The 22,511-nt window shown below is 39.2% G+C and overlaps 1 protein-coding gene across 6 annotated transcripts in view; it reads right to left on the bottom strand.

The window, feature by feature from the left end:
- Nucleotides 1-22,511, bottom strand: part of LOC111217210 (tripartite motif-containing protein 3-like) — a 38,180-nt gene that overhangs the window by 10,094 nt on the left and 5,575 nt on the right. Inside the window, exons 1-14 of one of the 6 annotated variants that reach the window (XM_022738982.1) lie at nucleotides 18,348-18,409; nucleotides 13,824-13,999; nucleotides 11,303-11,432; nucleotides 10,661-10,771; nucleotides 10,365-10,516; nucleotides 9,897-10,077; nucleotides 9,542-9,643; nucleotides 9,281-9,379; nucleotides 8,713-8,865; nucleotides 8,029-8,407; nucleotides 7,259-7,362; nucleotides 6,985-7,152; nucleotides 6,658-6,826; nucleotides 6,008-6,049 (exon numbers count right to left, since the gene is read on the bottom strand). In XM_022738982.1, the coding sequence (XP_022594703.1) occupies nucleotides 6,008-6,049; nucleotides 6,658-6,826; nucleotides 6,985-7,152; nucleotides 7,259-7,362; nucleotides 8,029-8,407; nucleotides 8,713-8,865; nucleotides 9,281-9,379; nucleotides 9,542-9,643; nucleotides 9,897-10,077; nucleotides 10,365-10,516; nucleotides 10,661-10,771; nucleotides 11,303-11,432; nucleotides 13,824-13,969 (1,936 nt within the window). In that variant the 5' untranslated portion in view covers nucleotides 13,970-13,999; nucleotides 18,348-18,409. Of the gene's footprint in view, nucleotides 1-6,007; nucleotides 6,050-6,657; nucleotides 6,827-6,984; nucleotides 7,153-7,258; nucleotides 7,363-8,028; nucleotides 8,408-8,712; nucleotides 8,866-9,280; nucleotides 9,380-9,541; nucleotides 9,644-9,896; nucleotides 10,078-10,364; nucleotides 10,534-10,660; nucleotides 10,772-11,302; nucleotides 11,433-13,823; nucleotides 14,000-18,343; nucleotides 18,410-22,511 lie in introns of those variants that run through there. The other 5 variants (XM_022738980.1, XM_022738981.1, XM_022738983.1 and 2 more) reach the window with 5 other exon arrangements.

Here is a 22,511-nt window from a genome sequence, read left to right as displayed (position 1 = left end):
GTTTTTATGACTTTTAATGCCTTACTGTACTATGTTGATTTATGTCTTGCTATACTATGAAGTTTTTATGACTTTTTATACCATATTATACTATGATGTTTTTATGACTTTTTACAGTATGCCATACTATACTATGTCGTTTTTATGACTTTTTAAATGCCCTTACTATAGCCTATGTCGTATTTGTTTATGCACCTTTTCCGATGGCTTTAACTGTAGCTATTGTTGGATCTTATGTCTTGCTTTGATATATTCTATGTCAGTTATTATGAACTTTTAATGCCTTACTGTACTATGTTGATTTATGTCTTGCTATACTATGAAGTTTTTATGACTTTTTATACCATATTATACTATGATGTTTTTATGACTTTTTACAGTATGCCATACTATATTATGTCGTCTTATGACTTTTTATACCATAATATACTATGTTGTTTTTATGACTTTTTATGCCTTACTATAGTATGATGATTAATGCCTTACTATACTATGATGTTTTCACGACTTTTTATACCATAATATACTATCTCGTTTTCATGATTTTTCATGCCTTACTATAGTATGACGATTAATGCCTTACTATACTATGATGTTTTCACGACTTTTTATACCATAATATACTATCTCGTTTTCATGATTTTTCATGCCTTACTATAGTATGACGATTAATGCCTTACTATACTATGATGTTTTCACGACTTTTTATACCATAATATACTATCTCGTTTTCATGATTTTTCATGCCTTACTATAGTATGACGATTAATGCCTTACTATACTATGATGTTTTCACGACTTTTTATACCATAATATACTATCTCGTTTTCATGATTTTTCATGCCTTACTATAGTATGACGATTAATGCCTTACTATACTATGATGTTTTCACGACTTTTTATACCATAATATACTATCTCGTTTTCATGATTTTTCATGCCTTACTATAGTATGACGATTAATGCCTTACTATACTATGATGTTTTCACGACTTTTTATACCATAATATACTATCTCGTTTTCATGATTTTTCATGCCTTACTATAGTATGACGATTAATGCCTTACTATACTATGATGTTTTCACGACTTTTTATACCATAATATACTATCTCGTTTTCATGATTTTTCATGCCTTACTATAGTATGACGATTAATGCCTTACTATACTATGATGTTTTCACGACTTTTTATACCATAATATACTATCTCGTTTTCATGATTTTTCATGCCTTACTATAGTATGACGATTAATGCCTTACTATACTATGATGTTTTCACGACTTTTTATACCATAATATACTATCTCGTTTTCATGATTTTTCATGCCTTACTATAGTATGACGATTAATGCCTTACTATACTATGATGTTTTCACGACTTTTTATACCATAATATACTATCTCGTTTTCATGATTTTTCATGCCTTACTATAGTATGACGATTAATGCCTTACTATACTATGATGTTTTCACGACTTTTTATACCATAATATACTATCTCGTTTTCATGATTTTTCATGCCTTACTATAGTATGACGATTAATGCCTTACTATACTATGATGTTTTCACGACTTTTTATACCATAATATACTATCTCGTTTTCATGATTTTTCATGCCTTACTATAGTATGACGATTAATGCCTTACTATACTATGATGTTTTCACGACTTTTTATACCATAATATACTATCTCGTTTTCATGATTTTTCATGCCTTACTATAGTATGACGATTAATGCCTTACTATACTATGATGTTTTCACGACTTTTTATACCATAATATACTATCTCGTTTTCATGATTTTTCATGCCTTACTATAGTATGACGATTAATGCCTTACTATACTATGATGTTTTCACGACTTTTTATACCATAATATACTATCTCGTTTTCATGATTTTTCATGCCTTACTATAGTATGACGATTAATGCCTTACTATACTATGATGTTTTCACGACTTTTTATACCATAATATACTATCTCGTTTTCATGATTTTTCATGCCTTACTATAGTATGACGATTAATGCCTTACTATACTATGATGTTTTCACGACTTTTTATACCATAATATACTATCTCGTTTTCATGATTTTTCATGCCTTACTATAGTATGACGATTAATGCCTTACTATACTATGATGTTTTCACGACTTTTTATACCATAATATACTATCTCGTTTTCATGATTTTTCATGCCTTACTATAGTATGACGATTAATGCCTTACTATACTATGATGTTTTCACGACTTTTTATACCATAATATACTATCTCGTTTTCATGATTTTTCATGCCTTACTATAGTATGACGATTAATGCCTTACTATACTATGATGTTTTCACGACTTTTTATACCATAATATACTATCTCGTTTTCATGATTTTTCATGCCTTACTATAGTATGACGATTAATGCCTTACTATACTATGATGTTTTCACGACTTTTTATACCATAATATACTATCTCGTTTTCATGATTTTTCATGCCTTACTATAGTATGACGATTAATGCCTTACTATACTATGATGTTTTCACGACTTTTTATACCATAATATACTATCTCGTTTTCATGATTTTTCATGCCTTACTATAGTATGACGATTAATGCCTTACTATACTATGATGTTTTCACGACTTTTTATACCATAATATACTATCTCGTTTTCATGATTTTTCATGCCTTACTATAGTATGACGATTAATGCCTTACTATACTATGATGTTTTCACGACTTTTTATACCATAATATACTATCTCGTTTTCATGATTTTTCATGCCTTACTATAGTATGACGATTAATGCCTTACTATACTATGATGTTTTCACGACTTTTTATACCATAATATACTATCTCGTTTTCATGATTTTTCATGCCTTACTATAGTATGACGATTAATGCCTTACTATACTATGATGTTTTCACGACTTTTTATACCATAATATACTATCTCGTTTTCATGATTTTTCATGCCTTACTATAGTATGACGATTAATGCCTTACTATACTATGATGTTTTCACGACTTTTTATACCATAATATACTATCTCGTTTTCATGATTTTTCATGCCTTACTATAGTATGACGATTAATGCCTTACTATACTATGACGTTTTTATGACTTTTTATGCCTTACTATACTATGTCGTTTTTATGACTTTTTATACCATAATATACTATCTCGTTTTCATGACTTTTCATGCCTTACTATAGTATGACGATTAATGCCTTACTATACTATGATGTTTTCACGACTTTTTATACCATAATATACTATCTCGTTTTCATGATTTTTCATGCCTTACTATAGTATGACGATTAATGCCTTACTATACTATGATGTTTTCACGACTTTTTATACCATAATATACTATCTCGTTTTCATGATTTTTCATGCCTTACTATAGTATGACGATTAATGCCTTACTATACTATGATGTTTTCACGACTTTTTATACCATAATATACTATCTCGTTTTCATGATTTTTCATGCCTTACTATAGTATGACGATTAATGCCTTACTATACTATGATGTTTTCACGACTTTTTATACCATAATATACTATCTCGTTTTCATGATTTTTCATGCCTTACTATAGTATGACGATTAATGCCTTACTATACTATGATGTTTTCACGACTTTTTATACCATAATATACTATCTCGTTTTCATGATTTTTCATGCCTTACTATAGTATGACGATTAATGCCTTACTATACTATGATGTTTTCACGACTTTTTATACCATAATATACTATCTCGTTTTCATGATTTTTCATGCCTTACTATAGTATGACGATTAATGCCTTACTATACTATGATGTTTTCACGACTTTTTATACCATAATATACTATCTCGTTTTCATGATTTTTCATGCCTTACTATAGTATGACGATTAATGCCTTACTATACTATGATGTTTTCACGACTTTTTATACCATAATATACTATCTCGTTTTCATGATTTTTCATGCCTTACTATAGTATGACGATTAATGCCTTACTATACTATGATGTTTTCACGACTTTTTATACCATAATATACTATCTCGTTTTCATGATTTTTCATGCCTTACTATAGTATGACGATTAATGCCTTACTATACTATGATGTTTTCACGACTTTTTATACCATAATATACTATCTCGTTTTCATGATTTTTCATGCCTTACTATAGTATGACGATTAATGCCTTACTATACTATGATGTTTTCACGACTTTTTATACCATAATATACTATCTCGTTTTCATGATTTTTCATGCCTTACTATAGTATGACGATTAATGCCTTACTATACTATGATGTTTTCACGACTTTTTATACCATAATATACTATCTCGTTTTCATGATTTTTCATGCCTTACTATAGTATGACGATTAATGCCTTACTATACTATGATGTTTTCACGACTTTTTATACCATAATATACTATCTCGTTTTCATGATTTTTCATGCCTTACTATAGTATGACGATTAATGCCTTACTATACTATGATGTTTTCACGACTTTTTATACCATAATATACTATCTCGTTTTCATGATTTTTCATGCCTTACTATAGTATGACGATTAATGCCTTACTATACTATGATGTTTTCACGACTTTTTATACCATAATATACTATCTCGTTTTCATGATTTTTCATGCCTTACTATAGTATGACGATTAATGCCTTACTATACTATGATGTTTTCACGACTTTTTATACCATAATATACTATCTCGTTTTCATGATTTTTCATGCCTTACTATAGTATGACGATTAATGCCTTACTATACTATGATGTTTTCACGACTTTTTATACCATAATATACTATCTCGTTTTCATGATTTTTCATGCCTTACTATAGTATGACGATTAATGCCTTACTATACTATGATGTTTTCACGACTTTTTATACCATAATATACTATCTCGTTTTCATGATTTTTCATGCCTTACTATAGTATGACGATTAATGCCTTACTATACTATGATGTTTTCACGACTTTTTATACCATAATATACTATCTCGTTTTCATGATTTTTCATGCCTTACTATAGTATGACGATTAATGCCTTACTATACTATGATGTTTTCACGACTTTTTATACCATAATATACTATGACGTTTTTATGACTTTTTATGCCATACTATACTATGCCGTTTTTTATGACTTTTTATGCCTTACTATAAAAACGACATAGACGACATTTATTAACATGTTTTGTACCTTGCTATACTATGACGTTTATATGCCTAAATATAAAATGACATTTTTTATGATTTAGTATACAATGACATTTTTGTGCCTCAGCACACTAAGACTTTTTTTGACTTAATATAGTATATATTTTTATTCAGTACTATAGTATGACATTTTCATGACTTATTACAGTATGAATTTTCATGCCTTACTATACCATGAGTTTTCATTCCTTAGCATACTATGAGTTACTTATGGTTTGGAATGGTAGTGTAGTTTTTTGAGCTGTTGCCTCACAGTTTTGAGTGGGAAGAGTCTGGGTTTGGACCCAGGGCAGCCCAAAAATATGAACATCAGGTTAACTGTCAACTCTATTGCCTTCCCATACTATGACTTTTTATGCCATACTATACTATGACATATGACATATAAATGACATATAGGTCTCTATATCAAGAATGATGTTACCATATGTGTCACATATAAGAGGATACACACATATAAGAGGATATATTATTATGACATATATACATCCTCTGGATATATTAAGATATAAGATTATAACATATATGAAATACTCATAGTAAAATGCAACTTTATTAACATATATAATTATATTACATTTGCGTATGGGCATTTCTGAATCTAAATTCAGATCTTATATGTTAATAAACTGTTAGGTTGACAGCATTAAAAAGTCAATCTCTTTGTTTTGGAGGGGTGGCGTTGTTGTTGTGTCCCTACCAATGTTGAGACCAAACCTACGCCCCTGGGTTGCAGCAAGGCCACACTTAGTACTTACTGAAAACTGAGCCAGATTTATTTAAGTTTGGGCCAAGTTTTTCTGAATTGGAAAAACAGGAAGAACAGAAAGAAAGAAAAAAATAGGTAGTCAGAGATGGAGGATAAGCAAAGAAGAAAGAAGAAAATAGAGTAGGGTGGTCAGCACAGGCACAGTGTGTGAGGGGATTCTGTTGCCTGGGGGCTTTGCCTACAAGTGTATACAGGCTTATATTTTTTTAAAGAGAATGTCATCACAACATAACACATCAGTCTATAGTCAGAAATACAATAAAAGCACAAACCAAACCAAAGAATCGAGTGGAGAATCGAATATTTACACCCTGATGATGTGGCCATTGCCTCACTTCCTACTTTCATGCTCAGATAGGCACAGCTAATAGCTAACTATTATAGAGGTGAAAGAAAATAATGAGTGCTTATATAGAGATATAAAAAGCACTAAAATGCAAGCTGCAAAACATGTTGCCGAATATTATCCTTACAATATTTTGTGTTGCCATATATTTTTTTAAATACATTAATCATGACAGATTTACTTTAAAAAGCTGGTAGACACAGCTGCCCCAGTGACCGATAGTGTCAGTGAACGAGAGGGTGTTGTTTGTGAGCTTCCCATCTTGTTGCGACGTATTAATGCTTCCTTCTCACCTGCAAACTGTCTCTCCGACGTCCCCCTGCCTCCAAACTTAGTCACAAGCTTCCCATTGGACTGAAAGATGAAGACACAGCAGGCCTTGTTGTCCACGGTGATGATGTGTCCATTCTTATCCACAGCCACACCTTTAGGACCCATGAGCCGGCCTGCGCCGATCTTATTCTGGGAGGGTGCAGGACAGAGAGGATTTTAGCAGGGAAAGAAAGAAATGCACATTGAGAGAATTTCTAAACCATCGTTATCTCTTTATGTTATAATGTTCATTTTCTTATGTTTCACCTGATGAATTCAGAAAACCTTTTGAGACAGTGCAGCCTCACCTTAAACTTGCCATCAGAGGAGAAGATGCTGACCCAACGATTGTCATAGTCAGCCACAACAATGTCACCGTTCATGTCCACAGTGACGCCTGTCGGTCTTTGCAGCTGCCCCGGAGACCGACCTCTGACCCCAAAGCGCATCTTGAACTGGCCATCATTGGAGAATACCTGTAATCAGTTCCATCACAGGACATTAACAACACTACTTTCCTTTTCTACATGACCCACACATGTTTGCACCTTACATGCATCTTCCTCTCTGTGTCTGCCTCACCTGTATGCACTGGTTGTTGCTGTCAGCCACCACCACTCTGCCGTTACTAGAGGCTGAGATTCCCTGCAGATTGGTGAACTCCCCCCTCTCTCTGCCCCGGGACCCTGAAAGAAAAATAATTACACACTCAGTAAATGTGCCATTTGATATTTTTACCTTAGTTCCAGTGTGTCACATTTTTCCTCAAAGGCTCATACATTGACGCTGATCATTTTACAAAGCATAACTTGACTTTTACCTTCCAGGTAAATTGAGTTTTTTCATGTCAGTACAGTTCAAAAATGAACTTGCATAAACCTGCTTGAGCCAGGTACTCAATCACAGTGAGAAATGACACTTTCATTCATTTGTGGAAGTTACATAATCTCTCTTTCTCTAACTCTTTATAATGCAAATAAGCAACCACCAAATTCTTATTATCCTTTACACATCACCCATGTTTACTTGTTGTTTGCTTTCTAGGTGTGATCTCCTGACAACATAGCTTGTGAATACAGTGGATTTTCAGTGGATGTCATTCCTTCTGTCAGGTCTCAGCAGGTTGACTTTCATTCTGCAGTCCAGTGGCATGAACTGAAAACAGCCAGGAAGTGAGAATGCCAATCTAAAAACTTGTTTTATGGTTCAGAGACTAGTTTGTGGTAATGTTACACATTCCTGATCTGCAATTAAAACAACAAATACAGGAAATACAGAGGAAATATAGTATTTTCCCTGCTATGACATACTGTATGTCTACATGCTCTCCTGGATGTGGTCAGCCGTCTTACCCACTCTGTAGATGAGCTCATCTTCAATGGGGTTCTCCTTTTTCTTGGTGGTGCTGTACATGCTGGAAGGCCGCCGCACCGCTTTCTGCCGTATGTGGCCCCCTGTCCCGCTGGGAGACTTCACCCTCCTCTTCACGTCATCCGGAGACTGTGGCACATCCGAGGGCTTCACCGCCCGCAGGCGGAACGGGCTGCTGCGTATCGGCTGGCCGTACAGCAGCAGAGCAAAGGAGTACTCTCCCTCAGAGCGTAACGTGTAGCCCACCTCATATGTTCCGTTCTTATTGTCCGTTACCTCTGTCTCTGCAGCGCGGCTCCCATCAACGGACGTTATCTCTGCTTTTAAAACAGCGTTTCCTGTCCGCACCAGCTCGCCATCCTGCAGATAGAGGTCACTGATTCAATTCCACAACAGCAAAAAAAAAATCTCTTGTTGTTCAAGCATGATGCACATGGGCACAGCATCTAGGGCAGCACTTTCTACAGACACATCACAAGCTACCAAAAGATTTTATTTTTGATAATAATAATATCCCCATTAGTTGCCTTGGTTACCAGAGTCTCCACCATAAAATAACTTGCAAAAAACAAGCTAATAATGGCGTGAAATTTCAAGCTGCTCTCGATGGTTCACTTTACACATGTAGGAAATGACAGTGAGGCTAAATGACATGAAGACAGTACCTTATCTTTTGTTGTCACAGTAACGGTGTGGTGCTGCCCGGTTGCTGCGTGGCGGAGGCCCTCTCCTGTGGCAACGGAGGTGTGAGCTACAGCTGCTGTGGTGAGGAGAACACCCAGGTTTTGGATGGAGCGTCGCAGACCTTCAGTCTCCACCTGCAGCGCACAAGATACACAACATTTTCAACTGTAGAATAACTTCCTGCTTTCTAAAGTTGGTGGAAAACAAACCAGTTAAAAGGAAAGTGAATATTAAGCCATCAGATGACCATGAATACAACTACAATGGGATGTTCATGTTGCTCTTTGTCTGCTGGATGTAAAAACTTACTTAACTCAGCTTTAATGTCTATATTCTCCAGCGATAAACATCTACATTTTCACAGTACAACTTGAGATCATTAGTGACAACAAGGAAAAACTCCCACATCCTCAATAGGAGAACAAAATGTTAAAAATAGACCGAAGAACTGCTTAAAATTGCATTGCGTCACCATATAGGAACAACAGTCAGATCACAATAGTAAAAAGCAGAGAAACAGTTTGAATCAGTATAAGCAGCAGGCGATACCTGGCAGTCCAGGTGTGCATTCTGATGTGGTCTCTCGGGAAAGTCGTGTCGGGCCAGCGCTGTTACCCGCTCACTCATCTGCTTCTGAACCAGCAGCACCTTGCAAGAGACACATATTGTCTTCTAAGTCAGTTTTTAATACATCATTTGGCAAGAGCTCCCATTGTGTTACACTGCTGCATCATATTTGATAGCTGGCTCCCATAAGTGTTGTTAAGTGTTTGCTAGCTTGCTTGAACAAATTACAATCTGTCAGCGCACCTCAGTAGCACTCCCGTGGCTGAGAGCCTGCTCTGTAAAGCTGCAGCTGCTCTGGATGTGTTCCTTCCCCTGAAGGAGAGATGAGAGCTGGGCCTGCAGGACCTGCACTCAGGTAAGTGGAATACAAGGGGACACAGAAGAGAATGAGATGAAATATATAAAAAGAGGTGATTAAGAGTCTTTTATAATATTAAGTATTGTTGACAGGAATGTGAGAAATGTGACATGTTTATACGAATGTGTACGCTTGTGTGTCTGACTATGAGTGTGCAAAAATGCAAGTGCACAGAAATATGCATGTGCATGCGTGTGAGAGCATATACTGTATATATGTGCATGTTCAAAACATGCTAACCTTCTGCTTGGCGCTGCAGATGCTCTCCAGGTCTGTGATGAGGGCCGACTTGCGCTGATGCAGCGCCCGCTCCAGCTCTTCGAACGTGCTGGTAATCTCTGCCACTGCCTCATTCTTCCTGTCATTCAGCTGACGAGAGATCTCACTCACCAGCTCGATGGCTGCTGTCAGCTGAGGGAGCCTGCAAGATCGCACAAGATTGCACAATGTGAACTTTTATAAATCCTTACTAAAATTAAATTAAAAATCAAAAGATAGTCTGATGAGGAAGTAGCTAGAAAGCTACAAAAACGTATTCTTTGCTGAGCATGAACATGTGTCACTATAATCAGTACCAAGTTTTAACACACCAGGCACAGCACAGCACAGGTGACATTTGATGGCAAACTGGGCCAAATGCCTAAGCTCCCAAACACCTGATGTGAAGGATATATTCTGAAAGCTTTATCAAGGCATCAAGCTCCCCACCTGCTGTGTATTGCGTCCAGCTGTGTCTTCAGCGCAGCCTTGTGCTGTTCCACGACGTCCCGCAGAGGAACAGTCACATGCTCCCGGTGCTCCCCCTCTGTACAGTCCAGACACATGGCCGTCTCACATGATTCGCAGTAGAACTCCATCACCTGCAGAGGGAGACAAACTAAGTAAAAAAAAAAGCTCCCTCAATCTTGCTGGGAATTGCAGATAGGTTTAAGTTCAGTTTTCACTTGCACTTTAATAATTGCTAAAAAAAAAAAGAGGCGATGACTGAGCTGAGAGTATCCCACCTTCCCCTCATGGTTTGGGCAGCAGAGGGGTTTTCCTGCAACTGCGGCGCTGACTGACTCCAGGACACTGCAGGCCTCCGGCCGCGAGCACTCTGGGTCTCGTTGAAGGACCTGGTCGGACAAACATTTGAACCTTCATTATGCTGTTCTGTAATGAGCAGTAGACTTGTAAGAAAACCATCTGTGTGGCCTGGTGTTGTATTGTTTCCATTTTTCTTTTAGTGTTTCTGGGGACATTTTTTTCTTTTATTTGACAGTTAATAGCTGACAGGAAACAAGAGCACAGAGCGGGGATATTTAATAAAAGTCCCCAGCCAGAATTGAAGTGGTGGCACTGGTAAACAAATCCTAAAAAGAGCCCCTTGAAGAAGCAAGGACTGTCCTGAATGAGCTCAGTCTGAAAAAATGTCCTCCCTTTGTTTAACACTGGGAGTGGTTCTCACAAAAACAGCATCAGCAACACACATAAACCCTCTGGCTCAGTACTGTCTGTAACTGCTTTTTAATAATCTTTGCTTTGTTGTTTACTTCATAATCGTTTCTTCCTTTGTTCCATGTAATGTACTTGAAAATCCTGTCAGGCTAACACATTTGTGTCTGACTTGAAGAAAACGAAAAAAAAAAAAGGATTAAGAGTCAAACCTCCATGAGATTAGTGATGAAGAAGTTGTTCTGTAGAGCACAAACTCCTTTCTCCGGCAAGATAGACGTCTGCCGACACACTGGACACGAGAGCGTCAGAGACTCTGGGGGAATGTAGTTCTGGAGACAACTGAGGAGGGAGAACAAGTTAAAGAAAGCATGAGTTAGAGTATGAGATATACCCATGTGATTCTTTTGCACTGTTCTGTGTATAATTATTAGTCATATTCAATTTACGGATACAGCAGAGAGAGAATGAGAGGACTCTAGAGAGGGAGAGCTGTCACCTTATCACCGTAATTGAGAAACAGCGTCTGAGCGGTGCCGCTGTCACAACAAATTGGGGGAAAGTGTAAATCCAAGTCAATACACAGAACCCACAGCCTCAGGAGAAAACACCCGCAGTTTGAGGCTTTGAGTAAGTGAATTTCTGGCAAACTAATCTGCCTGACAGAGATGCACCGAGACAAAAGACTTCGGGGAGAGTATATGTTCGTGTGTGGCTCGTATGTTTATGTGTGTGTGGCATGTGAGAAGGCCCGAGCCTCATCCTGGCAGCAGTCACACATCTACATCTATCCCACCAGCCCCTAAAGGCTGAGGATGTTCAGGCTCAGTTGCCCTTAGGAGGCAATCAATTTAACATAAGACACCTTCAAACCTGAACCAAACCCACAGTCAGCAAAATTCAGCTGCAATATGCAGATTACACCGCATTCCCCCGACTGTTTTTTTTTTTTTTTTTTTTTTTTTTTTTTTTGTAGCTTCTGTGATCACTGATACTGGGGTTAATGCAACACAACCTGAGGTCAGTGTCGGGGATAAGTCTCTGTTGCTGTACACAGGGGTGTCTGGCAGCTGTCTGGGCTGGGCTACATACTAACACCTGCCTGTTTAATTTATGACAACACACCAGGCTTGTGTCAACCAGGCTTTGGTGAAGTGCAGTCATGAGCTGTTGAGAGCTTTAACTAAAGTCTTGGTCTATACCTATCGCTCTGTCAACACCACTATAACACTGTTCCTTTGTCACACGCACACAGCCAGCTGGCGACCACAGGCTCAAACACTTATATGGTGAAATGATCTGTAATGATTATTTTCATTGTCGATTAAGCTTTAGATTTGCAATTACCAGAATACCTGTTTAGGGAACATTAGAAAAAAGTTGAAAATGCTTTTCAAGATTTCTGTTTAAACTGCATATTTGTTCCAATAACAGTTAAAAAAAAAAAAATATATATATATATATATATATATATAATATATATTATTTTTTTTACAATTGATTATAAAACAGAGAAAAACAACAAATTAAATCGAAAAACTATTAATCAAAAACCAAAACAGTTTTTTTCATTATTCATTTTCTGTCATTCTAATTGATTAACTGGCTAATTTAAAGTCAAACAGTCATGAGTATGAGCACAAGAGGCCACATGACCCTGTTTATAGGAGGATATCATTTATTCTGGCATAATTTCAATAGGATAACCTGAGGCGATCCTGATCACACATCGCACATCATTATAGATTCATAAGCAGATGTGCTGTAAGTTTACGTGATTAACGACAGATAATCAAAGGAAGCAAAATTAAAAGTGATACCAGACCATACCAATCACAATAGGCCCAGCAGCGGTTGCCAGCTCAGCTTTAAAACCCCTAAAACTACATCAGCCCATTCAGTATTAAAACATCTTTCTGGCTACATCATGTATAGTTCCAGACAAAAATCTGTTCACCTCAGCAGGGCTTCAGATCACATGCCATCCAGTTAAACCGGGGATTAAACTTGCTTTCTGGTGGGCAAATGCCCCTCAATGCCCCCTGCTTGAAAAAAGGATTTATCCCATACTTTGTGCGGCTATTCAAAACTATTCCATAAATATTTGTTTGATGATAGGTTTAGAAGTAAACCAGTTTGAAACATAATCCTGGTTATCCTGTGCACCTAACAACACGCCCATCCCTTCTTTCTCCATCCTCCCACCCTGACCCACAACAAACTTTCCCAAAGGCCTCCTCAGCTTGGCTCGGCACGAAAAGACCGCAGTAAGTACCGCCCAAGGGGGTGTCGTCTTTCGAAGGAACTGCAAATTCAAGTATTGTAAATGTATCTCCCAACAATGGGGCTTTTTGTCAGACTGCAGTCACTGACGGTCCCTGATGCTAAGGAATGCACTTATCCCAGTGGAGTCGGTGAGGAGAAGTGCTCTGAGCTGTTTAATTGCGGGTAGGGATTTGCAATAGATGAGGTTCTTCTATTATGGGACATGTAAATATGACAAGAATTCTTCAGTAATAAGCAGGGAGGATAAGTCCTGGCAGGGAAAATAGCCACAGTGAAGCTTGTGTTCTACCACCTTCTTTGCATGGTCACAAAAAGCTACATGTAGCAGACGGTGTGAACAGGGGTGAGCAGAGACTTGGGTTTGTGTCAGATTTAGCTTGAGGGAATTGTGGGTAATTAAGGCTTTTGCCAGCATTCATTCAATAAGAGAGCACAAGTATTAGTTACCTTTCACAGAAGGTGTGCAGGCAGGGCAGGACCTTGGGGTTGCGGTAGTGATCCAGGCAAATGCTGCAGACCAGAAACTGCTTGTCTATCTGACGGACCACAGGGCTGGTGCTCCCAGCCTCACGCTTCGCCATGGCAGAGGACATTTAAAGCCACGAACAACGACAGCAGTTAGCCTGCAGAGAGAGAAAAAGATAAAAGTGTGAATATTTGCCTATATATGCCTATAAAAGCTTTTCTGTTGAGTGTCACTTTCATGGCCGCTAAAGCTCAGCAAACTTCCCGCAGGAGGTACCAGGAACCAAAGTGAACAAAGCTGATTAACTCCTTGATTAGTATAAAAATGTCTCCATTGTTGTGGTGTTATTTCTAGGTTAATGCCAGACAAAGCCAGCTGAAGGAGAACTGTGTGAAACAGACACATGCACCAGTGCTGAGTGTAACAGAGAGGAGCAGATGTAGACGAACCTGAATCACCATGTGCCTAACTTGTTGAACATCACAGTGGAAAATAAAGGAGGCTAAAGGCTTTGTAACTAAACACTAAGTGCAGTCAGTAGTTAAAGACATGCCTTTTAATTACAGATCTAAAATATAATGCATTAAAACAGGTTTTCCTGGCCACACAAGTCCTCAAATCCATACTAGGAATAATACACACTCCTGATGCACCAAACCTGTTGTGACAGTTACATCCACTTCACTCGTACACACGTGTGACTGAATGAATGTGCAGAATGTGCAGGGTAGTGTCTGTGTTTCCCTCTATTTGTGTTTGTCAGTCTGTCTATATTTGCTAGTCACTAGTGAGGTCTAGTTAATAGTTCAGTTGTTAGGTTTATACTGTGATCTACCAGAGATTCTCAAGATCAAGCCACATGTGCTACCATAAAATATAGAATTCAACATGAGTAAAATAATTGGGTGTTTTTTCTTAATCTATGTACATACACATAGATTTACAGTATATATATATATATATATATATATATATATCTTTTATATAATTACATATAAAGTTTGTTGTCTTTAGACATATGAGCCTGTTTACAAATACCTGATCTAGCAGTTCTATTTAGTTTCAGTGTGTATTAAAGGACCTGTGCATCAGTTTGTGAGTGATGGTATGTTATAATCCTGCATTATAATTTTTCTGGTTTGGCACCATTTTGCTTAAATTTGGATAATAGATCAGTGTATGGAATTGTTTAAAGGTCCCATATTGTATAAAGTGAGATGTCCATGCATTTTTTGATTAGAAAGCAGGTCTAGGTTCTATATTAATACTGTGAAAGTGTCAAGGTCCACAGAGAAACACAAACAGCCTGTATTCAGAAACTAAGCCTTAAAACTTGCAGCCAGGACTTCTGTAACTTTGTGATGTCACAACAAAGCAGTCATCGCTCTCAGCCGTGCCCCAAGCCCATTCCACCCTTGACGCAACATCCAAACTTGCAGGATTTGGTTTCTCTGACCGAAATGTGCTATATTTTTATTTGATCACTCAGAAAACAGTCAGCCAATCACAAGAGAGGCTCAGAGCCTCTCCTCTGATTGGCTCATTGACCTGTTGTTGCTAGAGCTCCAGAGAGAAGCCTGAGAGAGGAGATGTTAAACTACATTCAGATGGTTTTCATCTTCTTATTGCTATTAAAACTTCAAATAAAATGTAAAAGTGTAAATATGGGACCTTTAATAAGACCTGTATATTAAATGTTACCAAATATTTTCATGCTGGCTCTAATTCAAACTGCATTGAAAATACACTTGTACAGTCTAAATAACACACCAAATAAATTGCAATGCATACATGTCACTGACAGTTTATTTATTATTAATAGTGGCAAAACGGAAGAGCCCCATGCCTTACATAATCTCATCCATTATGGAATTGCAGCTGCAAGGTATGGATATTCTGCCCAGCAACACACTTACACCACTTACACATTCATCAGCACAAGCCCCAACACATATGGCGTGACAATTACAGCAGTATGTTAAAGATGCTACTGCAGCATATTCCCATTGCTAACATGCATCTAGTGTGTGAATGTGAAATAAGAAAGTGGAAAGATTAGGTGTTAGCAATGCAAAAATATCCAGTCTGAATAACAAAATGTGCGCATGCCATTTGCAACAATGGCTTTTTTTGTGAGAAAGGTGACAAAAGGCCATCACAGTGCGTATTTCTGAGATACACAGACCTGACCTGACCTCAGGCTTCAAATGGCACCTTTCATGAACACTGTGCATGCCATTTTTATCTGTGTTGCTACCTAGCTCAAGTAATGTAGTCCAGCCAAACGTTCTCAGTAGGTCAACACATGTATTATTCATGTTTCAGACACAGACATGTAGTCACACGCTCATATAAATGTAGGGATGAGTGGATAGTAGCGTGTGTTTCCAACAAACATACCTGGCCTTAAGATATACAGTAGTTATGAACATAAACACTTACATAAACAATGGCAAGGACACACAAACTCATGCACAAAAACACATACAAACACACTGATAATCATCATCCCCCACCAGACTCTCCCCCTGTCTGCGCATCTGTCACAGCTGGTTCTAATACGACACTCAATCCCTTATGTCCCATCTCTGCTCATGTCCAATTGTCACACACACACACACATACAGTACGTACACACACACATGATCAGGGTGGGTAAGAGCCAGGCAGAATCTTTCCAGTCTTTGCAAAGGGGGTCCAGTGACACACAGTCTCTTGACTGGGAGGTTAAAGGTCACAATCACACGCTGGTTAGGGACAAGCAGGGTGTCTGATGGAAATGATTAGAGGCTAAATAGGTAATGTGTTGTCTGCATCTAAATATGCATTGTTCTCAAGAAATCCTGCACGTAAAAGCGTCACTTCAAGAGTATCTGGTTGTCTCTGATGAAAAGAAGTTCGAATGTCTCTCCACATAATGGAGAATTAAAGAGGGATCAACCACAGGATGTTCTGTGTACTTCAGTAAAGTTCTCACACTTCCCTGCCATTCTCTGTCTGTGCTAGAACACACTGATACTAATATCATCATTCTGTGATGACGTCTGTCTAAATTTAGACACATGTATTAGTGGGTAGGCGAGGGAATCAATGACAGCAAAACTAAAATAGGACCAGGGGTCTCAGGACTGCTGGAGAATGATGTGGCTGGCGTCCGTTCATTTACTGCTGACTGTGTTTGAAAAGACGTTCTTTTTGGGTGGCCACAGTAATAATAAGATTCTGCATAAGAATAAATCCTCAAAATAAGAAGTCTTTCTCAAAACACTGGGATGAAAAAAAAGCACAAGAGCTTAAACCATCTGGTCAGTGTCAGTCAAACTGTAAGTTCAAATTTCCATTTTCTGTAACTGACACATGAAAGCTTTGGGAGTTTTACAAAGCACTTGTATGTTCTTAACAGTTCGGCTGATTGAAACATAACATGCATACATGATGCAACAACAGACACACGTGAGAGTCATGCATGCACATGAATTATGCATATGTATTCAGCAGACCGTGGTTCCAACTTCATTCATGCCTGCTTTAATTCCTAAGTGGGCCACAATGCTTAGTTTTTGAAGCTTTAAAGTAACCATGACCAGTTAACTGACAGGCTTGGCTAAATCAGAAAAGTGAGTGAAGACGTGCAGATGCGAAATTTAGCCTCTGCAGTTAAAAGCAGCAGGGTGGGATGAAGCCAAGCCCAGGCAGGACTGCAGGAAGCTTCAAAAAGTGATGTATGAGCAGACACATCCTGCAGGGAACTGTCAACTAATACCATCAAAATGAAAGGTGTTATAATTCTCCTGGCAATTATACACACAACAATAACAGCAGTAATGTTGCTGGTGACCTTAGCTTGAGTAATTCCCCGAACTCTCAGGATTACAGTGCTTGCAAGTGTGACTAACAGTGTGTGTGTGTGTGTGTGTGTGTGTGTGTGTGTGTGTGTGTGTGTGTGTGTGTGTTTTAAGTGCATGATTGCAGCAGGTTCGCGTGTGACAAAAAGCTAACACCCGTGGAGTTAAAACACAAAGCGTCTATTCACTGCAGGCTTAACAGGACACAAAGTAATAGTATTCTTCCCCTCACTTCCTTTGTCTCATTCAGCACTAAAACTCCTGCTCTTGCTTCACTGTACAACTGGATCCTCCCAGCTCATGTGTATCTCTTATAACACACACGTGGAAATGAAGTGGAGGGGGAAGAAGTGGAGTAGGCAAGACAGGAAATTAATCGTCGTTCTTCCCAGTTCAGCAGGAGGGCAGGGAGAAGGGACGGAGAGACAGACAGTTTCATCGGGAAAAGGAAAAGAACACAGTAAAAGTATCAGCCCATCTGCTCCCCGCTCACTGTCATGCACCTGTACAGCCCTGATGGATATGTGCCGACAGCCTGGACAAACTCACACACGTCACTATGGTGACAGCCGAGCTGATACTGTCAAAGTCATACATGTGCAGGTGTGCTGCATGAACATGAGGACAGACGCACACAGACATGACGGAGAGACTACCTACTGTCAGTAGAGAGGAGTAGATCAGTGTAGAACGCTCCATGGCAGAAATGAGTAAAGTCAGAGTAACACTGGAGAATCAGCATACGCCCTGACTCAAGCTCGCAGGCCCACCCCCCCACCCCCCCTCAGTCCTGCTGACCACTCTTCCTTTTCCCTTTTCCTTCCCTCGTTTTTTCTCCTTTTCCAATACAGCACACACAAACACACACACACACACACACACACACACACAAACACACACACGCAGGCACACTGAAAAAGGGCTGAACAGGGACGACAACAGAGGGTGGGAGTGTAAATTGAAAGTCCCTCCTACTGTCAGTGCTGTTTGCAAGCATGAGCAGACTGGATACCCTCCTACTGCCGCGCTCTGATTGGCTGGGAAACTTAAACTGTGGAGTGGGGTTGCATCATGGGCCAACAATTCGTGCTGGCCAGAGGGGAGAGAGAGGTAGAGATTGAAACAGACAAGAAGAAGGAGAGGAAGAAGAAGAAGGAAAGTCCAACTGTCAGAGCTGGAAAGACAATAACTTGAAACCGGGAGCATATTGCACGTCATGTCTCAATCTGGTGCCTCATTATGTGATTTGTGAGATGTTGTGCGCTCTGAAAAGCTTCGATGATCAGGCCCAGAAGCAGGTTTACTTCTCGAAACAGCAGCTGACGGGTGACGCTCATCCAAACAGTTGGATCATCTGGCCTCCAGTTACTGTTATGAAGAAATATGTCATTTCTTAGCCAGCCAAGTACGCACATGCACATGCACACGCACACACACGCACACACACGCACGCACACACACAGGGCAGCCAAACAAAACACAGTTATATAATTCATGATACGTCACCTATAAAAGAAAAAAAACAAACTTCAAATGAGAATTTGGAACATATGCTTCTCCGTCAAGTATTATAGTATCAAATTACACATATGCAGGGATTAAGAAAAACCCTTAATACTGAAAAGGGGATTATCATTTTGAATTTAAAGTAAAATATCTCGCCACGGGATAATTTTGCTCCCAATCTCTTAAACATGCTGTCCTTATGAAGTGCTCAAGAGTTTAATCTGGAGCAAGAGGTGACGATTTTCTGACAAAAAACATCAATCTACAGTTAATCTGTGCGGATTGAGTCCAGTCGTCTCTCCTCCCTCGCTTCCGGCTCTGCGTCCTCCACGCCCACACACACCTTTCCGAAATCCCATCAGCCTAATACTCACAGGCCACATCTACTATGGTGGGTCTAACAGGAAGTAAAGGATAAGAGATACGACAGATCAGTAGCTGTCTGCAGCGAATTTATTGAATCTCCCGTAAAGATTATTGTGTTTTTTGTATTGCTGCAGCTTCTTAACAACTTCCACTGATTTCAGTAGGAGCCAGTGATCTTACACCTGTTAAACAAGTGAATCAAATGCATGCTGGACTTGACAGCAGTTACAAGATCTGCAGGCTTGTTCTTTCCAAACGAAATCAACTCCCACAAACATACTGCCGCTGGATAGAACAACCTAATCGGATGTCTTGTTTTCATGCTCCGCAGTAAGTAATTAGAGAAGTAGAGAAGGGGGGAGGGGGGGGAGGGTATCTGACAAAACTATATACAAAATGCTGCACTCCGGTGTGGGCAGCCTTTTGAGGGAGACTGCTGTCGTCCCTGCAGTGAGCGCTCGACAGTATTATTGCTTTAGCGCTGCGCTTTCTGCTGAAACGACAGTTTTATCAGAATATACAACTCCTGCAGTTATTAAAACTGGAGGAAGATGAACCACCAGTGGCAGCCACAGTGAGTCTCCTGAAACTATACACGTAATGTAATGGGAGTATGCATGAAAAGACGATAGATAATGAGAAAACAAAAGTGTTTCATTACATATTCTCAGATATTACAAGGTTTATACCACTGTAGAAATTTCCCCCATTCCTTTCAATAAGAATAATAATATGGTTATCAAAGCAGGGAGGAGGAACTTTAGTGTGAGTCAAATGGTAGAAACAAACCCACTGCAGCTGTTGACTCTGTGTCTTGTGCAACATCAACAACATAAAGAAACCGTTCTGCCCCGGGGTCAAGAGGCGGATCAATAACAGTAATGATGGTGATGATAGCGATGCTCCCCAGCTCATCCAACAAGAAAATCTACTACACCTACTTCAGGCAGTGAGTAAAGAATTATAGTTTCACAGAATCACATAGCTGCCATGTTGTTTTTTCAGGTCCTCCGGTGTAACACTTTTTATTCTGTGCCTTGTGGGAAGTCGCACACAGCGACAAATAATGTGACAAGAAGAGTGAAAGTGAGTAACAAGGGTTTAAGGGTGCCGCTGTGTTTGCTCGCAGCCAGTAATGTGCCCACACTCAGCGCTGCACACCTGATGCCTTGTGTTTTATGAGCTCTACTCCCTGCACAGCGTTGTACCCTCCTGCCTCCATCTGCTGCGCTCTGAAACCTCGTGACCGCTGTCGTCAGAAAAAGTGAACTTGGAAAAGATGTGGAGGAGAAGAAAGAGAAGAAGGGGAAACGGACTCAAGAACACGACGAGAAGGAAAAGCGATGACGAGGAAGAGGAAAAGAGGACATACAGATAGTGTATATACACTACATTTAAACACACACACACACACACACACACACACACACGTACACACACTGAATAACGAGAAGGCGCTTGTGTAACAGAGCATGATCCTGAGATCTTGGGTCTACCACGATGGCGTATAGTCTGACAGCTCCAGGCCTGACACGATAACTCTATCTCCACACACACCCACACACACACACACACACACACACACACACACACACACAAACACACACAGTCAGCTGTTTCAGTCTGAGTCACACTATAGCCCACCTCCCCCTTTCCTGCATTGCTGCTGAAATGACTCCAATCACATACAAAAACACACATACATACACACACACACACCACACACACACACACACACCTCACTCTGAGGGTTTAAACCATAATTTGGTCCTCATAACGATATAAATAAAACAACACACCCACAGCTAATAGATGTGTACGGACCAGCCTGTGTAACCCTCAGTTAGTATGCTCACCGAGCTTCCATTCTCCTGCACGGTTCAGTCTTAAGCCTCCACCATACATATACTTCTATATATAGAGCTATCAGTTCTCATCCCCTTCACACCACTGGCAGGCACGTGCTCTGAGCTGCACACACACTGTGGAAAAGAGCAGGGATCCTCGGACGACCAGCATAGTAGTGACTCAGAAACGCTCGAGAAGGATCCACATGCTAAACATTTGCATGATTTTGCACCTGGTTCCATAAAGCTCCGGTTCATGCGATGCATATTAGACATAAGAGTCTGATTTCATGTATGTTTATACAGCATTAATACTGCACAACAGTGCAAACCGTATCCTCATGGTTACAGCGTTTTTTAGAAGGTGTGATTATATTCAAAGTTATGAATGAAAAAAACAAAATAGGTGTAACTACTAACAAGGTTTGAGAATTACCAGCATGTGTGTCTCTGCTATTCTATACATAGATATGTAAACACACCATATGCACCACATAGACACGGCAGGCCATTTGAGACTATGCACGTACCATTGTAACCAGGAGGCTTGTTATTGGCTGCTCAGAGTAAACCTGCAGTAAACACTACTGTACGTGCAAATCCCTGATTGATTGATGGGTTGAAAGCAAAAAAATGCAGTGGCAGCGGCCCAGCTGTTGTTACACCACATCTGGCCTCAGGGAAAGCAGGTGTGTGAGCGTAAATTGTATGCCAAGAGCTCCACTTCACACAAACATCCTTTTGCCTTACATCCATATGAAACAGAGCACTCACTCACTCACTCACAAGTGTCAGTATCATTCAAAAAAAGTTCCCTTGAAAGCACATAATTCCCTTAAGTCATTAAACTGTAAACATACAAGTTATTGTTAGAGTCTCACACCTGCACCTGCCTTAAAATAGATGTAGTGTAAAAGTGTATAAAGAATGTGTCTCATAGAAAATAATATGAGAATTGATAATAATAAAAATTTGTAAAAGTCGTTGATCCATTTTAATCCTTCACACATCTGAAATAAACCACAAGTAAAATGTATTTCTGGGACCGTTGCAGTTTTAAAAGCATTATACCCCACCACCCCCCACCCCCATCACCCCCACTGCA

This window comes from Seriola dumerili, unplaced genomic scaffold, assembly GCF_002260705.1.
Source record: "Seriola dumerili isolate Sdu_G_001 unplaced genomic scaffold, Sdu_1.0 BDQW01000040.1, whole genome shotgun sequence".
NCBI classification, from domain to species: Eukaryota; Metazoa; Chordata; class Actinopteri; order Carangiformes; family Carangidae; genus Seriola; species Seriola dumerili.
Note: the sequence above shows the minus strand (reverse complement) of the source record. Positions and strands in the feature narration are given on the sequence as shown.